The sequence below is a fragment of the Hyperolius riggenbachi genome, chromosome 9 (genome assembly GCF_040937935.1).
Source record: "Hyperolius riggenbachi isolate aHypRig1 chromosome 9, aHypRig1.pri, whole genome shotgun sequence".
Lineage (NCBI taxonomy): Eukaryota > Metazoa > Chordata > Amphibia > Anura > Hyperoliidae > Hyperolius > Hyperolius riggenbachi.
The window spans coordinates 212,377,610-212,397,642 of NC_090654.1; the positions used below are offsets into that span (position 1 = coordinate 212,377,610).

A 20,033-nucleotide genomic window follows, 5' to 3' on the forward strand; every position below is an offset into this window, starting at 1 on the left:
ATTATCATGCTGGCTGTCATTGCAAACTGTCTTTTGTCAGCTGCAATGAAAAATGTCATTTACATGGAAATGTTTTTTTCACTTAAATAAGCTGCAGGGGTATGCCAACAGATTATGTCAACTGCTCAGGCCATTAATTATCAACAGACGGGAAGAATATTTGTGAATCTTTTAATTAAATGTGTTTCTTAGGATGATATTGGTGTATACATACTTGGATAGCTCGGAGGGGTTTTAACTCTTGAGAGATCATCGCTTCAGTGTTTGCTTCCCATCCCCACCCCTGACCTCTGTCTTCCTCGGAAGCTGAAACTTTTGCACTGCAGCCTGTGGTTTATATGACTCAAAAGAACTAGTCAAATCATCTCAAGGTTTTTTTTATAAGTCCACCCAGCTAGCAGTCTGCTTAATCTGCTCCCACCTGTCTGGGTGCGGTCCAGCTGTGTATGTTGCATTGCGCAATAACACTGGATGTGGACTCACTGCCCATACAATTTATGGGGATGATCACGCCACTGCATCGTAATGGATCGTATTATCCTAACTCGCAGTATGCAGTGCGCTTTGGGATATGTGTGATTATGTGCACACTGCATAGACATTGTCCAGGCTTTAAAGTGTACCTGTAGGGAAAGAAGTTGCTGATCAGGTCCATGCTACTACACATGTGCAAGCCACCTGTAGCATTGTGGACCCGATCAGGCTTGACTTTTTAATTGAAGCCCAAGCAGGTACTGTGCAGACGCAGTGTGATCTGTGCCCCCGCAAGCTTTGGGGGTCTCAGAACTGGAACGACCTGGCCAAGAAGGACAGGAGAAGCCTTTGGAGGATCCCTCTCCTAAGTTAATTATCCATTTTTTTATTTTACATTGTCTCAGGTTTACTATAAAATAAATCATATGTTATAACGTGCACAACATTACATATGCATGATGACAAGGCACAGAACATTTATATTACACTTTTCTCCTGGCAGACTTAAAACGCTTCAGGACTGCAGCCACTTAGACTGGGTTCACACTTGTCAGTTTTTCTGTGCATTTTCTTCACTAATTAATTATTGTTAATAAATGAAGATGGCAACCTCCAAATTCCTCTTAGTTCAGATTCCCTTTAATAAAGGTTAAAATATGTAACAGCGGCACTGAGAGAAGCAGGAGATCTGACACTTCATATAAGCCCCAGAAAGTGCTTTTCCCTGCAACTTATTTCAGTACAGGAATTTGTTGGAAAAGATGCTGTTTTCTCTTGCTTGTTGGTCCTCATAGAGCCACAAAGTCATTCTTCTTTAAAGAGAGTCAGAACTTTTTTTTTTTTTTTACCACTTTTTATGGCGCAGTAATCTTCAACATTAAAGAAAACCTGTAACATCAAAAAGTTCCCCTGGGGGTTCTCACCTCGGGAGGGGGAAGCCTCAGGGTCCCAATGAGGCTTCCCACGCCATCCTCCGTCCCGCGGGGGTCTTGCTGCAGCCCTACAGCTGCAATATAAATATTTATCTTCCCGGCTGATGCGCAGGCGCTGTGGCGGCTCTCAGCTCCGAAATAGGCGGAAATACCCGATCTCCGTTGGGTCTGCTCTACTGCGCAGGCGCAAGTCTCCGGCGCCTGCGCAGTAGAGCGGACCCAACTGAGATCAGGTATTTACATCTACAGTGCCCCCGCTGGAGCCTCGAAAAAGGTAAATATTGAATAAGCTGTCGGATCTGTCGGGCCGCTGTTCAGAGGGCTGCAGCGAGACCCCCGTGGGACAGAGGACGGCGTGGGAAACCTCATTGGGACCCTGAGGCTTCCCCCTCCCAAGGTGAGTACCCCCCAGGGGAACTTTTTGATGTTACAGTGTCCCTTTAAGATACAAGCTGATTCGCCACGGCAGAACAAGGTATTTATAGCCCTGAAATCCCGGGGCAAAATTCCACGACTTTACAAGTTGCAGATTTTACTGCCTGGGGGAGTTGTGCGCAGTAGCTCTGCCTCCTCTCCAGTCAATCTCCGCCCCTCTCAGTGAAAGAAGACTGAGAGGGGCTGAGATTGACTTGACAAGAGGCAGAGCTACTCTGCACAGCTCTGCCTCTTCCAGGAAGCGGATCGCAGAATTTTTCCCCGGTATTTCAGGGGCATAACTACCTTGTTCTGCCGCGGGGATGCGCAAATCATCTTGTATCTTAATGCTGAAGATAACGGCGCAATAAAAAAAGGTAAAAAAATAGGCTTCAGGCTCTCCTTAAAATTGTATTGTTTTTTTTTAAAATAAGGCACCATACAATGTGATTTTGTTTTGTGACTTTGGTCTACTTTTTGTTTTTACCTCATGAATAGCAGAGATAGTCAGATATCCAGCCTAGAGGTTCAAACATTGCTTTCACACTCCTGGAAACAATCACTGCTGCTGGCTTATGCATATAAAGTTCAAATACTTTCCACTGTGTTGAAATGACTTGTGTGAAAATGAAGGCGCATTAAAGTGCTTAAAGGTTATAAACAAGAACTCAAATCTGAAATTGAGAAGTGTGACACAACCTCAGCCGGGCAAAATTCTTAGTACTGAATGACAAAAGTAGGAACTTACTTATAATTAGAATCTAGACTCACGTCACTGTTACATTTAGGGCGGTTTTTAGTTTCTTGTGGAATTCTTTGAAAATCAACTATTTTATAGTTTTGAAAAGCTTTACTCTCTGGACAAATATAGAAACACTTTATTTCTAATGAAAAAGGGCATTTTTGTTTTATTTATGGATTGTATATAGCACAGTGCTTTTGGAATATACTTGCTGGCTTGTTTGTAAAAATTTTATTTAAAAATATTTTACTGGTGTGCTGTAAGGTTAGTTCATTGTAAATAATAATATTTAGTTTTCAATTGTCAAATCAGGATGTTTGGCTTCTGCATTGTCAGAGACTACTGCAGTAAAGCAAGTCAATTTTCTGGCTATATAATCAGCAGTCATTTGGAATAAGTCTTGTTTCTTTTTTCCACTGATTCTTGTTTATTCTCTCTTGGGGTGGCGGTATCCTGTGACTAAGTGCTAGAGGCCAAACATTAGGCCCCCTGTGACATGTACCTTATGTGACCACTAGAGGCCTGTAGTGTTTGGTTATCATGTAACACTGGCGCCCAGGGAGAGAAGAGACAGGGATGAGCATCCGGCGGGGGAGAGAAGACAGGGCAGAAGGTCACGGCGAAAAGGTGAAAGTAAGCTCTGCTGCTGCCTCGATTGTCTTGAACTCAGGGACGGGTTTACCATAAGGCACTGTAGGCACGTGCCTATAGATGCCTGATAACGGAAAGGTGGCTCAATCCCCACCCCTCTCTCATTACCTATGCAGAGCTCTGAGCAGGGAGTGTAAATAAGCGGTGACTCACCCGGGTCTCGGCATTCCACTGACCAGATCTTCCTTTAGTTGTGAGCACCTCTAGCTACTTGGGGGCACCTGTAGTTACCTATGTTGGGCAAGTAAACTAAGGGAGAAGGGACAGATGAGCCAGCCAGTACTCTTGTAGGTTCACAGGGGGTGAAGTCTAGGGTGCCAGGTCATCTGTGTCTATAGGCTTCTGTGATGTGAATTTGGGCCTGCTTCGAACCAGCCGCCAATCGAGCGTTATCTTCTGTCTGGTGTGATCAAATGATTTCGGACAAGAATTGATCCTGAATTGTTTGCGGCATCCATATCTAGCAGATTCGATCAAATGATCGAATTCACCGGATATCGACAAGTGTATGTCCATCTTTAGGGCAAATAACCCAGATGTTTAAATCAGTTTTTCTAATTTTAATGAATTAGTAATAATAACAATAATCCGTAGTTGGGTTTAAATACAAAACAATTATCCCTGGTAAGTAATTACTGGTCAAAAACGTCTGGTAGCTGTGCAAACATTCTGACAGCAGCAAACAGATAAGAGGTTCAATAGGTATTCATTATTTTATTCAATTCATTTATTCATTATTATTATTCAATCTCCCTGGCAACGTCTGAACTGGCCACTAGAGCTCCATGCTCATTGTCATGTGTCCACAGGGAGCTTGGAGGTCTACCAGCCAGTTTAGAGGTTGCCGGGTAGACACATGGAAGCAAGCTGGAGCGAGGACAGGTATACAGTAGAGTCTTGGTTATCGGGCACTGAATGGGATCAGCTGATGCGTGATGTGCTTTCTGGTTGCTTGAGACTTAATGTTAAAATAGGTCCCGCTAATACAGTTCTATACCCCACTCTATATACATACCATGAACTCTATTAAATGTTAAAATACAGTTGTTGAAATTATATAACGCTGGAGGAGCCATGGAACCCAGTCTTTAAAGAGGAACTGTAACATGAAAAGATCCCCTGGGGGGTACTCACCTCGGTTGGGGGAAGCCTCCGGATCCTAATGAGGCTTCCCACGCCGTCCTCCATCCGTCAGGGGTCTCGCTGCAGCCCTCCGTGGAGTCCGTGCAGCGGTGACGTCAATATTTACCTTCCTGGCTCCTGCGCAGGCGCTCTGACGGCTGCCGGCTCCGAACTACACGGAAATACCCGATCGCCGTCGGGTCCGCTCTACTGCGCAGGCGCAAGTGTCCTGCGCCTGCGCAGTAGAGCGGACCCGAATGAGATCGGGTATTTCCGTGTAGTTCGGAACGGAAAGCCGCCACAGCGCCCCCGCTGGAGCCAGCAAAGGTAAATATTGAACTGACAGTCGGCACAGTCGCCGGCTGTTCGGAGGGCTGCGGCGAGACCCCCGTTGGACAGAGGACGGCGTGGGAAGCCTCATTAGGATCCGGAGGCTTCCCCCACCCGAGGTGAGTACCCCCCAGGGGATCTTTTTAATGTTACAGAGTCTCTTTAAGTGCAGCATAGCCCACAAACAGCCTCCTAAGACGTTGACTTTCACCACTTTGAGTACTGCTGGCAATTGTTTCTGGTTAGTTGAGACTTCTGGTTAGTTGAGTTCCGGATAACTGGGACTCTGTTGTATATACATGCTGCAGCACACTCTAACTCCAGTTCTGCATTAGGGGCCCCCACTGTCTATGATGGCATGATTCACAAAGCTTTTCACCTGTTTTTGTCTGTTTTCTCCTTATTTGTTACATTTTTAAGCTCCCAAAGGGAGAAAAAAGATATATATATATATATATATATATATATATATATACAGGATCTTCTCAAAAAATTAGCATATTGTGATAAAGTTCATTATTTACTGTAATGTACTGATAAACATTAGGCTTTCATATATTTTAGATTCATTACACACAACTGAAGTTCAAGCCTTTTATTGCTTTAATATTGATGATTTTGGCATACAGCTCATGAAAATTCAAAATTCCTATCTCAAAAAATTAGCATATTTCATCCGACCATTAAAAGTAAAGTGTTTTTAAAACAAAAAAAGTCAACCTTCAAATAATTATGTTCAGTTATGCACTCAATACTTGGTTGGGAATCTTTTTGCAGAAATGACTGCTTCAATGCGGCGTGGCATGGAGGCAATCAGCCTGTGGCACTGCTCAGGTGTTATGGAGGCCCGGGATGCTTCGATTGCGGCCTTAAGCTCATCTAGAGTGTTCTGCTGAAAAGCTTTATGGAGATGAAGATTTCATTTTTGGCACGACCTGGCACCTGCTCACAGTGCCAAAACCACTGGTAAATGGTTTACTGACCATGGTATTACTGTGCTCAATTAGCCTGCCAACTTTCCTGACCTGAACCCCATAGAAAATCTGTGGGATATTGTGAAGAGAAAGTTGAGAGACACAAGACCCAACACTCTGGATGAGCTTAAAGAGAACCTGTACTGAGTAAAAATATTTAAAATAAGCACATGAGGTAACTTCAAATGAACATTACATAGTTACCTTGCCATCAGTTCCTTTTAGACGCTCACCATTTTCTTCATTTTCTTCTGACAATAATCCCTTCCAGTTCTGACAACATTTTGTCAGATCTGAAATATATCAGTTGCTGTCAGTAAAATATCAGTTGCTGTCAGTTATAGCTAAGAGGAAAACTGATGTACCAGGTAATGTCCATGTTTCCCTATGGCTCAAGTGGGCGATGTTACAGTTTAACTGTGTGCTGACCAGGAAGCTGTTATGGGTAATGGCCATTTTCAAAATGGAGGACGAAAAATTCCCTTGATCACAGGGAACAAACAGGACGTGGGGCAGGAGAAAGACACTGAGGAGTAGACTACATGGAAGGTAAGTATGACTTGTGTATGCTTATTTTGACTTTTAATTTTCCATTCAGGTTTTCTTTAAGGCCGCTATCGAAGCATCCTGGGCCTCCATAACACCTCAGCAGTGCCACAGGCTGATTGCCTCCATACCACGCCGCATTGAAGCAGTCATTTCTGCAAAAGGATTCCCATTCAAGTATTGAGTGCATAACTGAACATAATTATTTGAAGGTTGACTTTTTTTGTTTTAAAAACACTTTTCTTTTATTGGTCGGATGAAATATGCTAATTTTTCAGCACATTTACAAGCAAAATAATCATTCAAAGTAAGTTGTTACTGATTAACTTTATTTCAATATTACTTTTCTTACCTTAATTATGTTATATTTTTGCTCTTTGTAAGCTTAAAAAATGTTTCAGAGGAACTTAGAAAAGTTCTTGAATAGGGAGACTCCATTCTGAATGGACATTTGTAAAAAGTTGTATCCTCAATATTATTATGGTAGAGTTTTACCAACCTATTATTTTTGTTTATAAATGTATTTCCTTTTTTTCTTTGAGTTGCTAGTCGATATTTTATGTGTAGATGATCTATTGACCCTTCCTGTCGAGTAGTAAATTTTAATTTGATTTTGATTGCTACTCCATGGCTGATTTCTGGTGGCAAATAACTGATTATTTGCCGGATGGGGTTATTGAGTTGTACCGAAAACCAACAATCATAAAACATACACAAACTGACCAATAATGCTTTTCTGTTATATGTATAAAACAAGCAAATTCCTTCTGTGAACTGACATTTAACAATAGGGAGACATTACTTATAAGAACGGAGCTGAGGCTACACAGCAAAGCACCTTATTGTAGTCCTTTGCTCCTGAAAGTAGCTGAAAACCTGAAAAACAAAACAATGAATTAACAGGAAAAGTGCAGTACAAGTTGCAGATTCTTCCCAGATAAATCAATTCCAGTGTAGAGATTCAGATTTAGACTATAAAAGAAGCATAATTGTGGCTGGTTGTCCTTAATTAAATAATAGCAATGTCACAGGTTGCCATAGTGTAAATAATTACTGTACTGTGGCATCAGCAAATCATTTTCACCGTACGTGAAACATGGGAGGAAGAGAGTTTAATAATCCTAACTTATCAGTCGTTACTCATTGACGCTGATTTATTGGAAGGCTTGTTGCGAGTTGGATTACACAGCAGGACACTAATGTGACAGTGCAGTGCGTGGGTGTCGGTGTGGAGTAACTTTCTGGAAGCCGGTGACTAGAAAACACTTCTTTTTGTACTCGCTGGCTTTTGTTGTGGTGACTGCAGCATGTATAGTCTCTGCTGCTTGCTGAGCCAAGACATGAAATATGACCTGCTAACAAGGTACGTTCACTTTGCCAGGCACTAATGTTGGAAACGATAATGATAATTTTTATGCTCGTAAATTAATATTTTCGTGACACTTCAGTGTTTGGTTTGTTTCTTAGCTTATTGACTAATATACATAGTGGCAGAAAAGAAGAGGTTTATGCTCATCCTTCTTGTATTCTACAAAATTAGCTTCTGTAGTAGGCAATCTGCAGGGTTTTTTTGTTTTGTTTTTTTCATTTTTTTAACTGCTACAGTTGTATTTTTATTATGTATTTTAGGGCATCTGCATTTTTTTTTTACATTTTTGTAATTGATTCATTGGCAAGTTAATGCAAGATACAGTGTTGTTTTTTCTGTTTTATTGTGCCCTACTTAAAAATCTATACATCAAAATATTTCTTTTATATGGCTAAGCTACTTGATATTTCATACATCGCAAATATATTTATTTCATTATTGTATAATCTTCAACCATTTAACATTTTGTTAGCAGTAAAAAAAATAATCCACACACACACACAAATATATTTTGATGAAGAAATATTAAATGACATATATTTTTTCCCATGTTTCTCTTGCCTTGATTACTTCATTGGGGAAAACTTGGCTTGTTAAATCGGAATTTTAGCTTATTACATTGTCATGATGCTTTGAACTGTGTTTGATTTTTTCCCAAAACTTTTGCCATAATTATAGTTGTTATTATTTTGAATTATTTAATGGCTTTAGGGCTCCTCAATTTGTGTATTTATTCTTTCCTTTATTTTCTTATCCAATCTTGTTGCTGGCCCTTTCAAAATAATTTTTTAATTGTTTATAATTATATTTTTTAAACATAAACCCGCAAATCACAGACACACAATATATGAGAAATGTTTGATAGCAGCGACAAGCCTGCATTGCATATAAATAGCATTACATACCATCAATTTGTATTTTGTTCAGATTATTATTTGATGAAGGATTAAGAATTTCCTTTACCGCATTAAATGTATGCTTTTCACAATGTGTCTGCCACTGGTGTTACTGTGTGAAGGATCAATACAGTGACACCCTTATTTTGCTATTTGTTTTCAGTTCACTGATACAGTTACATTTTCACCTGAGCCTATTACACAGAAAAATCCCATAGAATGTTGAATACTGTGGGCTTGACTTCATATTATTGCTATAATTCCTTTAGAAAATCTGTTTTATTTTCTTGAGAAAAGCATTGCATGTAAATCTGTGATGATCCAGCCAATTCTGAATCATTTCAGCAGCCTTCCAGATAAATTACGGTAACATAGCCTAAACTAAAGCTACATACACACCTCCAGACACAGTCAAGTGAGCCATCCAATGAATGATCATTACTTGATTAATAACAATGTGTTGTGATCATCAGCATAAGACAGTATACGAAATTTCAAATGACCATCAACCAAAAGGATAAATGATGCAGGTTCAAGACAAATTGTTGTAGACTTTGCGGACAGATTGTTTAATAATTGTTCATAACTACAGTTCTACACACTTCTGATTATAAATTATTATCTGACAAAGTGATCTGTCATGTTGGTCGTTTGAAATAACCGAGCATCGTCACAGATCGTTTATTAAAGCAGTTTTTTGTGTCTTAATTTTTGAATAATATATGATGTATACGTAGTTTATTTTGAACAATTTTCCCACCCACGATCAAGCTGTCCAAGTCATAGTGGTTAAACTCATGCAGAGGTGGGTGCATTGAGGACATGCACAATTTTCAAAAGCTGTTATCTCCTAACAGCAGCATAAATTACAAATGTTATTTCAAAATAAAAAAAAGTCTTTCTTCGTTGTTTCTAGCTTAAACTTCCAAACAGGTCCATGGAAGGCATTTATGTTTTTACTGAACCTGAACACAGTGTGGGATGAATATCACTCCATAGTAAATTAGCACCATAGTCCTAGCTGTACATATGAGATATATTCTGTCACTCTTTATGTTGGCAAGATACTAGGCAAGTGTTCCAGTGCAGGCAGCATTAACTCCTAGTCCATCTCTAGACACCTCCAAGCATCTCCAGTGGGGACATAAATGATCCAGCAAACTTGGAATGGATGAATGAAAAACTGTTTGTTGTCAAGTTGTCAAGTAGTTACGATTTGCTATTCTCAACTACTGCTAGTAATACAAGCATAATATTAAACTAATAGGATGATGCATAAAGCTAACATAAAACCACAAGAGGAAGGGTTTAAACAGTTTTCCTGTTCCCAGGTTTGCTTTTGTTTGCATTTCCTCAGGTTTGGGAATCTGCATAGTACCTTGGGCTTTTTTTCTTACAAAAGCAAACATACAGAATGTTTTAAACAGTTGGTACCCCATTAAGGTACCTTAAAGGACAATCGAGGTGACGTGACATGATGAGATAGACATGTGTATGTACAGTGCCAAGCACACAAATAATTAGTTTGTGTTCCTTTTTTTTCTTTCGCTGCTTGAAAGAGTTAAACATCAGAGGATAAAAAGGGTCAATAATTCATTTATTTGAGCTCTGGCATACTTTAATGAAGGTGTTATTGAGCAGAGACAATGAAACAGTAAAAACTTAAAAGCTAGATTTAAATCTAAAATAAAACTGGGATATCTAAAAAAAAAGTCAATTTTAGGAGAATTAGGATAGATACAATTGTTTTTCTCATCAGTTTATTTTCACCTCGGACGTCCTTTAAGGCATCTGTCATACAACTTGGGCAGCATAAACTGCGTGTATAATGAACAAATCAATAATCAGAAGTTGCTATCAGTCACTTTCAGTAGTCACTGTCATACAAACTAATGTCCTTTTTTTTTTTTTTTACTAATGCCATTAAAATACCCCTAAAATTAAAAATGGCCAACGCAGTGTTGATAATTCAGGCTTCCTGTAGATTATATGGATCTGGGATAGTCAAAATCTGCACGAAGTGCATTTGATTGGCCCAGCCTTAAAGAGAACCTGAGGTTGGCAAATAGGGGACAGATGGGACACAGAGACATGTTCTCTGCCTCATGACATGCCTCTGTGTCCCCACACCGCCGCTCTCTGCCCCCCACCGCCGCGCTATAGCCCCCCGAGATTAGCAACAATATTTGTTGCTATCTCGGAGGTAAACACAGGGAGAGGGATTCCCTGTTCATACCGCCCACCAAGCGTGTTCCTGCAGGGTTTCCAGAGCTGCCACTGAGCAGCTCTCTCTCCCTGGCCATGCCCCCTGCCACTCCCCCGCCTCCCTGCACGTTGCGAGAGACACACAGTCTCTCCTTGCAGCGTCGTGAGGTATAGGTCACAAAAGTGAAAGTGGGCCAGTGCGGCCCACAGGAGCGGCTGGGAGCAGCGTTTTTTCGGTCCCTGATACACTTAGCCTCCCGGATAAAGTAGCCTACCTCGGGCTCTCCTTAATCTGCATACAACTTGCATTACATTTGCATGCAAACTGGAATTATTAGCATCTCATTGATCATCTCTGCCTACAACTCCTCAGGCTTCTCAGTTGGTCTTTTATTATTGTGGATGGCTCCTCTTAACAGCAGAGATGCTCTGAAATGTAGTCACCTCTTGCTTTTGATCTCGGCTTTCCAATTTCTTTGGAAGTACTGATCATTTTGACATGCAGTTTTCAAGAACAGTCACCATATGTTCAGTTTGTATTGCCCAGTCCTATTGCACTTCGTTGTAAACAGTCTTATTTTCCAAAAATGTTTAAAAGGAGTTACATCCTGTCCAAAAAATACTTCAGCTGTAGGATTGCATTACAGCAGCCTCGCTGATGTGTTCCTGCCGCACCCCATCTCACTCACCTCCTGCTTGTGTTTCTCTATGCACAGAGGTGCATGCAGGTGGAGTCTCTAGAATGGCCACACTGACAAGACAGTTCCGCCCTTCCATCTCTACCTGTGCATAAGGTATCAGGGGATTGTTGCAATAAATGCCGGTAATATTGCTGTGAGCAGGCAGTGCATGGCAATATTACAGTTACTACCACCAGTAGTGTAGCATGCATTATGCAATTAGTACCACCTGCAGTACCTGGGTAACACGAACATTGCTATGGTAACGCACGCTACTCTACTTGTACATTACCCGTGTACCGTGGGTCACTGCTGTGGTAGCAATGGTAATATTGCCGCGCACAGCAATCTTATAGGCGGTTAGTGTATCAGACTACCCTTAGACTGATATGGGTAGAGGTGGTAAAGCTGGCTGGATCCACTCACATGGGGATGTGGGCAGTGCCAGTTGTCAAGAGAGGATCAGGCCCTTCTGCAGCAGCAGTAATGTGAAGGTAAATATCCAGTATTTAATGTAAATATTGTCACAATGCAGAACAAGTGCCACAATTTGGACCTGGATATGCAGTGCAAATAGTCAGTCCCACCTTAATGCCCTAATCCAGATTTTTTTTTCTCTGCTGCCTTCACCCAAACCATTCTAAAGAAGGAAGCCCTCACTCCCTCAATGCATTCTTGAACTCCTGTGTGGGAATCTGTTCCTCCCAACCCCTTACATCACTCATCACAAACCCTGTTGCCTCATTCTGTAGTGCAGCACTCAGCACGCTGAATCATGCTGCCTATGGTCACACCCCTGCCATGGAACTCCATTGGAGGGTCATTGGGGGTTGAAACAGATGAAAACATGACCAATGTGTGGGATGAGTAGCATATATGCAGATTTCTTTACCAGAATAGCAAGCTTGAGGCCATGCTGCTATGAGGATGCAGAGACCCTCCTACCCAAAAACCCTAGTGTGACATCACTGCTAGAGCTGTGAGGAAATCTGAAAAGCTTTTGGGACATAAAATACTCATGTATTCATACTTATACCGTATATAGCAGGTACATTTGACCTAGAGTAACTACTGTACATTATAAATTACTTTTTCCCTCTGTAGTGGTCTGTTAGTTACAATTATTATAAATTTGACAGCTCTGAACCTTTTACCTATGAATACGCTTCTAACTAATAACAAACCTCTTAATACTATAATACTCTTAGTAATATAATACTCCTATAACTGCAAGTTAAAATTATTTTAATTAATGCCTATAACTGTAAGTTAAAATTATTTTAATTAATGCTATAATGCTCTTAAAGGGACTCCGAACTCTGAATAAAAACGAAATTGGTACTCACCTGGGGCTTTCTGCAGCCCACCGTAGGTCGGGAAGTCCCACGGCGTCCATCTTGCTCTTCTCCCTGGTCAACAATTTAAACAGTATCCAGCGCTCACCAATATATACAAAATGTGTGTCTACTCCAATACATGGAGGAGCCTATAGAGTGATATAGGTAGTCAATTGCAAAAATAACTGTCTCACTAAGTCTCATTCAACACTTCAAAATTTATTAAGTCTGCTTACAAAACCCCCCATAACCCCCATAAAAACGAGCCAAAGAGTATACCAGCCTAGCATACACAGCCGGCCGTGTCAATCACATAGCACAGTCATACAGCATCATTCAGCCCAGAACATTACTCCCGGGAGTTTCCAGTTAATAATAACTTTCTATGGTGTATGTTAATCGCCTTGGATCCATATTGTGACTATCAAACGCTTGGATTCTGGTGAAAAGTCCCAGTAACCTCCAGTAGCAATCTTCACTTGTAAGTGTAGTTAGTGACAGTCGCTGCGCTGCAATATGATGCAGCCTCACAAAAGGTATTGCAGGGGGAGTCAGGTTAGTATGCAAGTGTGTTAGTCCATATAGCGGGGGATCCCAGAGGCACTTCAACAATTGTTTAAAGCCAGCATTCAAACGTTATTTGAACCAGGAACACACAGAGGGCAAAGCCCTACAGGCTCAGTGTTTACCGCTTTTCATACGTGCATAGACTATGCTGCTGTGCCCTGCGGGCTCTCACCACCTCCACAGGTCAGTCAGTCGTTTCTCATTCCTCTTCGGGTCCCCCTCCAGTCATCGCTTGCCTCCACCTTCTCTCAACCCCATGCAGCGCCAGCAAAGAGTTCACAAAACTTTGTATCCATGCGCCATAACGCGTGCAGCGTGTGACGTCACTCCAGCTCGTCCCCGTACGGGGACGGGGACGAGCTGGAGTGACGTCACACGCTGCACGCGTTATGGCGCATGGATACAAAGTTTTGTGAACTCTTTGCTGGCGCTGCATGGGGTTGAGAGAAGGTGGAGGCAAGCGATGACTGGAGGGGGACCCGAAGAGGAATGAGAAACGACTGACTCACCTGTGGAGGTGGTGAGAGCCCGCAGGGCACAGCAGCATAGTCTATGCACGTATGAAAAGCGGTAAACACTGAGCCTGTAGGGCTTTGCCCTCTTTGTGTTCCTGGTTCAAATAACGTTTGAATGCTGGCTTTAAACAATTGTTGAAGTGCCTCTGGGATCCCCCGCTATATGGACTAACACACTTGCATACTAACCTGACTCCCCCTGCAATACCTTTTGTGAGGCTGCATCATATTGCAGCGCAGCGACTGTCACTAACTACACTTACAAGTGAAGATTGCTACTGGAGGTTACTGGGACTTTTCACCAGAATCCAAGCGTTTGATAGTCACAATATGGATCCAAGGCGATTAACATACACCATAGAAAGTTATTATTAACTGGAAACTCCCGGGAGTAATGTTCTGGGCTGAATGATGCTGTATGACTGTGCTATGTGATTGACACGGCCGGCTGTGTATGCTAGGCTGGTATACTCTTTGGCTCGTTTTTATGGGGGTTATGGGGGGTTTTGTAAGCAGACTTAATAAATTTTGAAGTGTTGAATGAGACTTAGTGAGACAGTTATTTTTGCTCTTCTCCCTGGGCCTGTCCAGAAATGGCTGCCCGGTGGCATCTGGCGACACTGGGCCCGAGTGTCGGGCTCCTCTTCCTTAAACTTCACGGCTGTCGTCACCACAACAGCCGCCTCGCGTCATCACGGCGGCCGGTGTGACAGTACTGCGCATGCGTGGTTTAATCGTGGTTTAATTTTACTGTTTGAGAGATTGTACAGTTAGTGGGCACCTTTACCAACAGTACAGGAAAAAATACAGATGCGCCAGCAAGGTAAAAAAAGCTACAATCTTAAAACCAAATAAAAACGTGGTTGGCAAGGGTGGACTTGCTAACCCAACAATTGACACAACCAATTTTGCATGATATAGTCAAATTTAAGTTGTACTCCAAAAACCACAGTATGCAATGCATTTTGCGGGTCCAAAGCCCGCTTCCTCAGGCATAAGTACAAACAGGAGTAGCTGAAACATAAAAAAAAAGAACATCCATATGTAAAAAGGGCATGAACAAAAAAAAACAAAAAAAACAAGAAGGGAGCAAAAACTAGTGTTGGGCGAACAGTGTTCGCCACTGTTCGGGTTCTGCAGAACATCACCCTGTTCGGGTGATGTTCGAGTTCGGCCGAACACCTGATGGTGTTCGGCCAAACCGTTCGGTCACATGGCCGAACTAAGAGCGCATGGCCGAACGTTCCCCGAACGTTCGGCTAGCGCTGTGATTGGCCGAACGGGTCACGTGGTTCGGACCCAAACGCGCTCTGATTGGCCGAACTGTCACGTGGTTCGGGTAAATAAATACCCGAACCACGTCATATCTCCGCCATTTGTCTGTGGGTTTAGCTTTGGGTAGGCAGGCAGGGTAGTTCGCGCTCCAGCCACGCTAGCCAGGGTCCCCCCTGTCATTGTGTCGCTGCTGGGAACAGTAGTACACCGCTCGCTCAGCCACACTATATAGCATTCTGTTTACTGCCACTCTGTGTACCTCGCTCAGCCACATTATATAGCATTCTGTTCACTGTTCTGTGTCTGCTGGGAATAGTGGTACACCGCTCGCTCAGCCACACTATATAGCATTCTGTTCACTGTTCTGTGTCTGCTGGGAATAGTGGTACACCGCTCGCTCAGCCACACTTTATAGCATTCTGTTCACTGTTCTGTGTCTGCTGGGAATAGTGGTACACCGCTCGCTCAGCCACACTATATAGCATTCTGTTTACTGTTCTGTGTCTGCTGGGAATAGTGGTACACCGCTCGCTCAGCCACACTATATAGCATTCTGTTTACTGTTCTGTGTCTGCTGGGAATAGTGGTACACCGCTCGCTCAGCCACACTTTATAGCATTCTGTTCACTGTTCTGTGTCTGCTGGGAATAGTGGTACACCGCTCGCTCAGCCACACTATATAGCATTCTGTTTACTGTTCTGTGTCTGCTGGGAATAGTGGTACACCGCTCGCTCAGCCACACTATATAGCATTCTGTTTACTGTTCTGTGTCTGCTGGGAATAGTAGTACACCGCTCGCTCAGCCACACTATATAGCATTCTGTTTACTGCCACTCTGTGTACCTCGCTCAGCCACATTATATAGCATTCTGTTCACTGTTCTGTGTCTGCTGGGAATAGTGGTACACCGCTCGCTCAGCCACACTATATAGCATTCTGTTTACTGTTCTGTGTCTGCTGGGAATAGTGGTACACCGCTCGCTCAGCCACACTATATAGCATTCTGTTTACTGTTCTGTGTCTGCTGGGAATAGTGGTACACCGCTCGCTCAGCCACACTATATAGCATTCTGTTTACTGTTCTGTGTCTGCTGGGAATAGTGGTACACCGCTCGCTCAGCCACACTATATAGCATTCTGTTTACTGTTCTGTGTCTGCTGGGAATAGTAGTACACCGCTCGCTCAGCCACACTATATAGCATTCTGTTTACTGCCACTCTGTGTACCTCGCTCAGCCACATTATAAAGCATTCTGTTCACTGTTCTGTGTCTGCTGGGAATAGTGGTACACCGCTCGCTCAGCCACACTATATAGCATTCTGTTTACTGTTCTGTGTCTGCTGGGAATAGTAGTACACCGCTCGCTCAGCCACACTATATAGCATTCTGTTTACTGCCACTCTGTGTACCTCGCTCAGCCACATTATATAGCATTCTGTTCACTGTTCTGTGTCTGCTGGGAATAGTGGTACACCGCTCGCTCAGCCACACTATATAGCATTCTGTTTACTGTTCTGTGTCTGCTGGGAATAGTGGTACACCACTCGCTCAGCCACACTATATAGCATTCTGTTTACTGCCACTCTGTGTACCTCGCTCAGCCACATTATATAGCATTCTGTTCACTGTTCTGTGTCTGCTGGGAATAGTGGTACACCGCTCGCTCAGCCACACTATATAGCATTCTGTTTACTGTTCTGTGTCTGCTGGGAATAGTAGTACACCGCTCGCTCAGCCACACTATATAGCATTCTGTTTACTGCCACTCTGTGTACCTCGCTCAGCCACATTATATAGCATTCTGTTCACTGTTCTGTGTCTGCTGGGAATAGTGGTACACCGCTCGCTCAGCCACACTATATAGCATTCTGTTTACTGTTCTGTGTCTGCTGGGAATAGTGGTACACCACTCGCTCAGCCACACTATATAGCATTCTGTTTACTGCCACTCTGTGTACCTCGCTCAGCCACATTATATAGCATTCTGTTCACTGTTCTGTGTCTGCTGGGAATAGTGGTACACCGCTCGCTCAGCCACACTATATAGCATTCTGTTTACTGTTCTGTGTCTGCTGGGAATAGTGGTACACCGCTCGCTCAGCCACACTATATAGCATTCTGTTTACTGTTCTGTGTCTGCTGGGAATAGTGGTACACCGCTCGCTCAGCCACACTATATAGCATTCTGTTTACTGTTCTGTGTCTGCTGGGAATAGTAGTACACCGCTCATCCGCCACTGTATAGCATTGTGCTCTGTGTCGCTGCTGGGAATAGTGGTACACCGCTCACCCGTCACTGTATAGCATTGTGCTCTGTGTCGCTGCTGGGAATAGTGGTACTGTATAGCATTTCTGTACTGCCACTGTACTGCTGCCAGTCAGCGTGTACTGTAAGGATAAGTGAAATGAGGAAGAAATCCGGTGAAAGAGGGAAAAGAGAAATCGCCAGCAAGGAGGCAGGTGCTCCAAAGTCTGGGCTTTCTTTGAAGACTGCACTGAGGATGTTACCATGGCGATTTGCAAGGTGTGCAAGACCCGCCTGAGCAGGGGGAAAAGTATTAACAACCTCTCCACCACCAGCATGAGCCGTCACATGCTATCCAAACATCCCACTCTGTGGGCAAACGCGTCAGGACAGGGTACCAGCAACAACACTTCCTCCCTTGGGTTCACCAGACTCACCACCAGACCCGCCTCAGCAGCAGCAGTAGCCCAGCCATTGCGTGGTTCACAACATTCACAAACATCAGACGACGCTGACACTGTCACTTTCCGGAGTAGTGCTCTTGAGGTCTCCCAGTGTTCATCAAACACAACAACCAACAGCCCTTCCGTGTGCAGCGCTACGGTTCAGTTGTCTGTGTCGGAGATGTTTGAGCGCAAGAGGAAATTGCCAGCAAATGACCCCCGGGCCGTGGCAGTAACAGCCAGCATAGCCAAGCTTCTGGCCTGCGAAATGCTGCCATATCGAGTGGTGGAGACAAACAGCTTCAAGGGCATGATGTCAGTGGCCATCCCACGTTACGTGGTTCCCAGCCGCTACCACTTTGCGCGCTCTGCAGTGCCTGAGTTGCATGAGCACGTGGTCAGCAAAATAACCCGAAGCTTGAAGAATGCCGTTGCCTGCAAGGTTCACCTCACCACTGACACCTGGACGAGTGCGTTCGGCCAGGGTCGATACATCTCCCTTACCGCGCACTGGGTGAACCTTGTGGAGCCTGGCAGCGATTCCTCACCTGCTACGGCACGGGTGTTGCCCACGCCACAAACAGCTGCACCGCCGTCCCTCCCACTGGATAACAACAGCAGCACCTACCTCTCTGACTCCTTCTCCTCCAACGCATCTCAAAGCTGTACCTCATCCGGAAACGCTAACCCAGCAGCAGTAGGATCGTGGAAGCAGTGCAGCACAGCTGTTGGCATGCGTCAGCAAGCGTTGCTGAAGCTAATCTGCCTTGGGGATAAGCAGCACACAGGGGAGGAAATTTGGAGGGGAATAAAGGAACAGACGGATTTGTGGCTGGCACCGCTGGACCTGAAACCGGGCATGGTTGTGTGTGATAATGGGAGTAATCTCATTCGCGCTTTAAGGTTGGCTAAGCTGACACACATCCCTTGCCTGGCGCACGTGATGAACCTAGTAGTTCAGCGGTTCCTGAGGACATACCCAGGCGTGGCCGATCTTCTGTTGAAGGTGCGTCGAGTGGCCAAACATTGTAGAAATTCCAGTACTGCTTCGGGGGCACTCGCCAAGATGCAGGAGCGCTTCAATCTCCCCCACCATCGCTTGCTGTGTGATGTCCCTACGCGCTGGAATTCTACGCTGCACATGCTAGCCCACTTTTGCGAGCAGAAGAGTGCAGTGGTCCAGTACATGATGGCGCAGTACCGAGGCGCATCCGGCCAGCTGCCAAGCTTCTGTGGATCCGATTGGGCCAACATGTTGGACCTCTGCCAAGTCCTCCAAAATTTTGAGCAATCCACGTTGCTTGTGAGCAGTGACAACTCTTCAGTCAGCATTACCATACCACTGCTGTGTTTACTGAAGAGGTCGATGTTAAAAATCAAGGAAACAGCTGTCATGATGCAACTGGGGGAATCTGAAGGAGAAAACGATCAGCGTGATGGTACCAACATCAGGCCATCCGCCTCAGGGAAGGCTGGCCCCAGCAGCTATGACGAAGAAGAGGAGGAGGAACAGCTGGAGTTGGAGCAGGAATTTCATGCCACCACTGACGAGGGCCAGAGCGGTGCACGTTGGACTTCCACAATTCAACGCGAATGGTCAGCAGAAGCAGACCAGGAGGAAGGTGACGACTATGATGCATCACAACAACTATCACAACGCTCACAAGAGGATGATGAGGATTCTGGTAGGACTCTGGCACACATGGCTCAATTCATGCTAGACTGCATTGAACGTGACCCACGCATTGTGCGCATTCTGGACAACACCAATTACTGGGTTTATACCCTTCTGGATCCACGGTACAAACACAATGTACCAAAACTGCTTGAAGAAAGAGTCAGACAGGTCAAAATGGAAGAATACCAGCAGGCCCTTGTGGAGACTTTAAAGAGGAGATTGACATCCTCCCCCTCCTCTAGCCAGTTGTACGCAGACAGACTGACTTCCGCAAACCCAGGACGACCAGGAGGGCAGCAAACAACGCAAGCCGCAGCTAGTACCCAAAAGGGAACGGTATCGGCAGTGTCCTTGGAGTGGGAAAATTTTCTGACACCCATGCAGCAGCAGCCCACTGAACAGCAAGCGTGCAGATCCACCTCCAACACCGATCGCCTGGAGAAGATGGTCAAGGACTACATGTCAGATGACGTAGCTGTGTCGAACAATCCATCTGCACCCTTCAACTATTGGGTATCGAAGCTAGACACCTGGCACGAACTGGCAATGTACGCAATAGAGGTGCTGGCTTGCCCGGCAGCCAGCGTTATGTCGGAACGCTGTTTCAGTGCTGCCGGAGGCATCGTCACAGATCGG

At 44.1% G+C, this 20,033-nt stretch overlaps 1 protein-coding gene across 10 annotated transcripts in view; it reads left to right on the plus strand.

Annotated features, from left to right (window-relative positions):
* The window catches only part of MITF (melanocyte inducing transcription factor), a 645,672-nt gene that overhangs the window by 410,852 nt on the left and 214,787 nt on the right, over positions 1-20,033 (plus strand). The window contains exon 1 of one of the 10 annotated variants that reach the window (XM_068253957.1): positions 7,451-7,548. The exons of the other annotated variants lie outside the window; for them this stretch is intronic. Coding sequence (XP_068110058.1) covers positions 7,493-7,548 — 56 coding nt within the window. The 5' untranslated portion in view covers positions 7,451-7,492. Of the gene's footprint in view, positions 1-7,450; positions 7,549-20,033 lie in introns of those variants that run through there. 10 annotated transcript variants of the gene reach the window in all.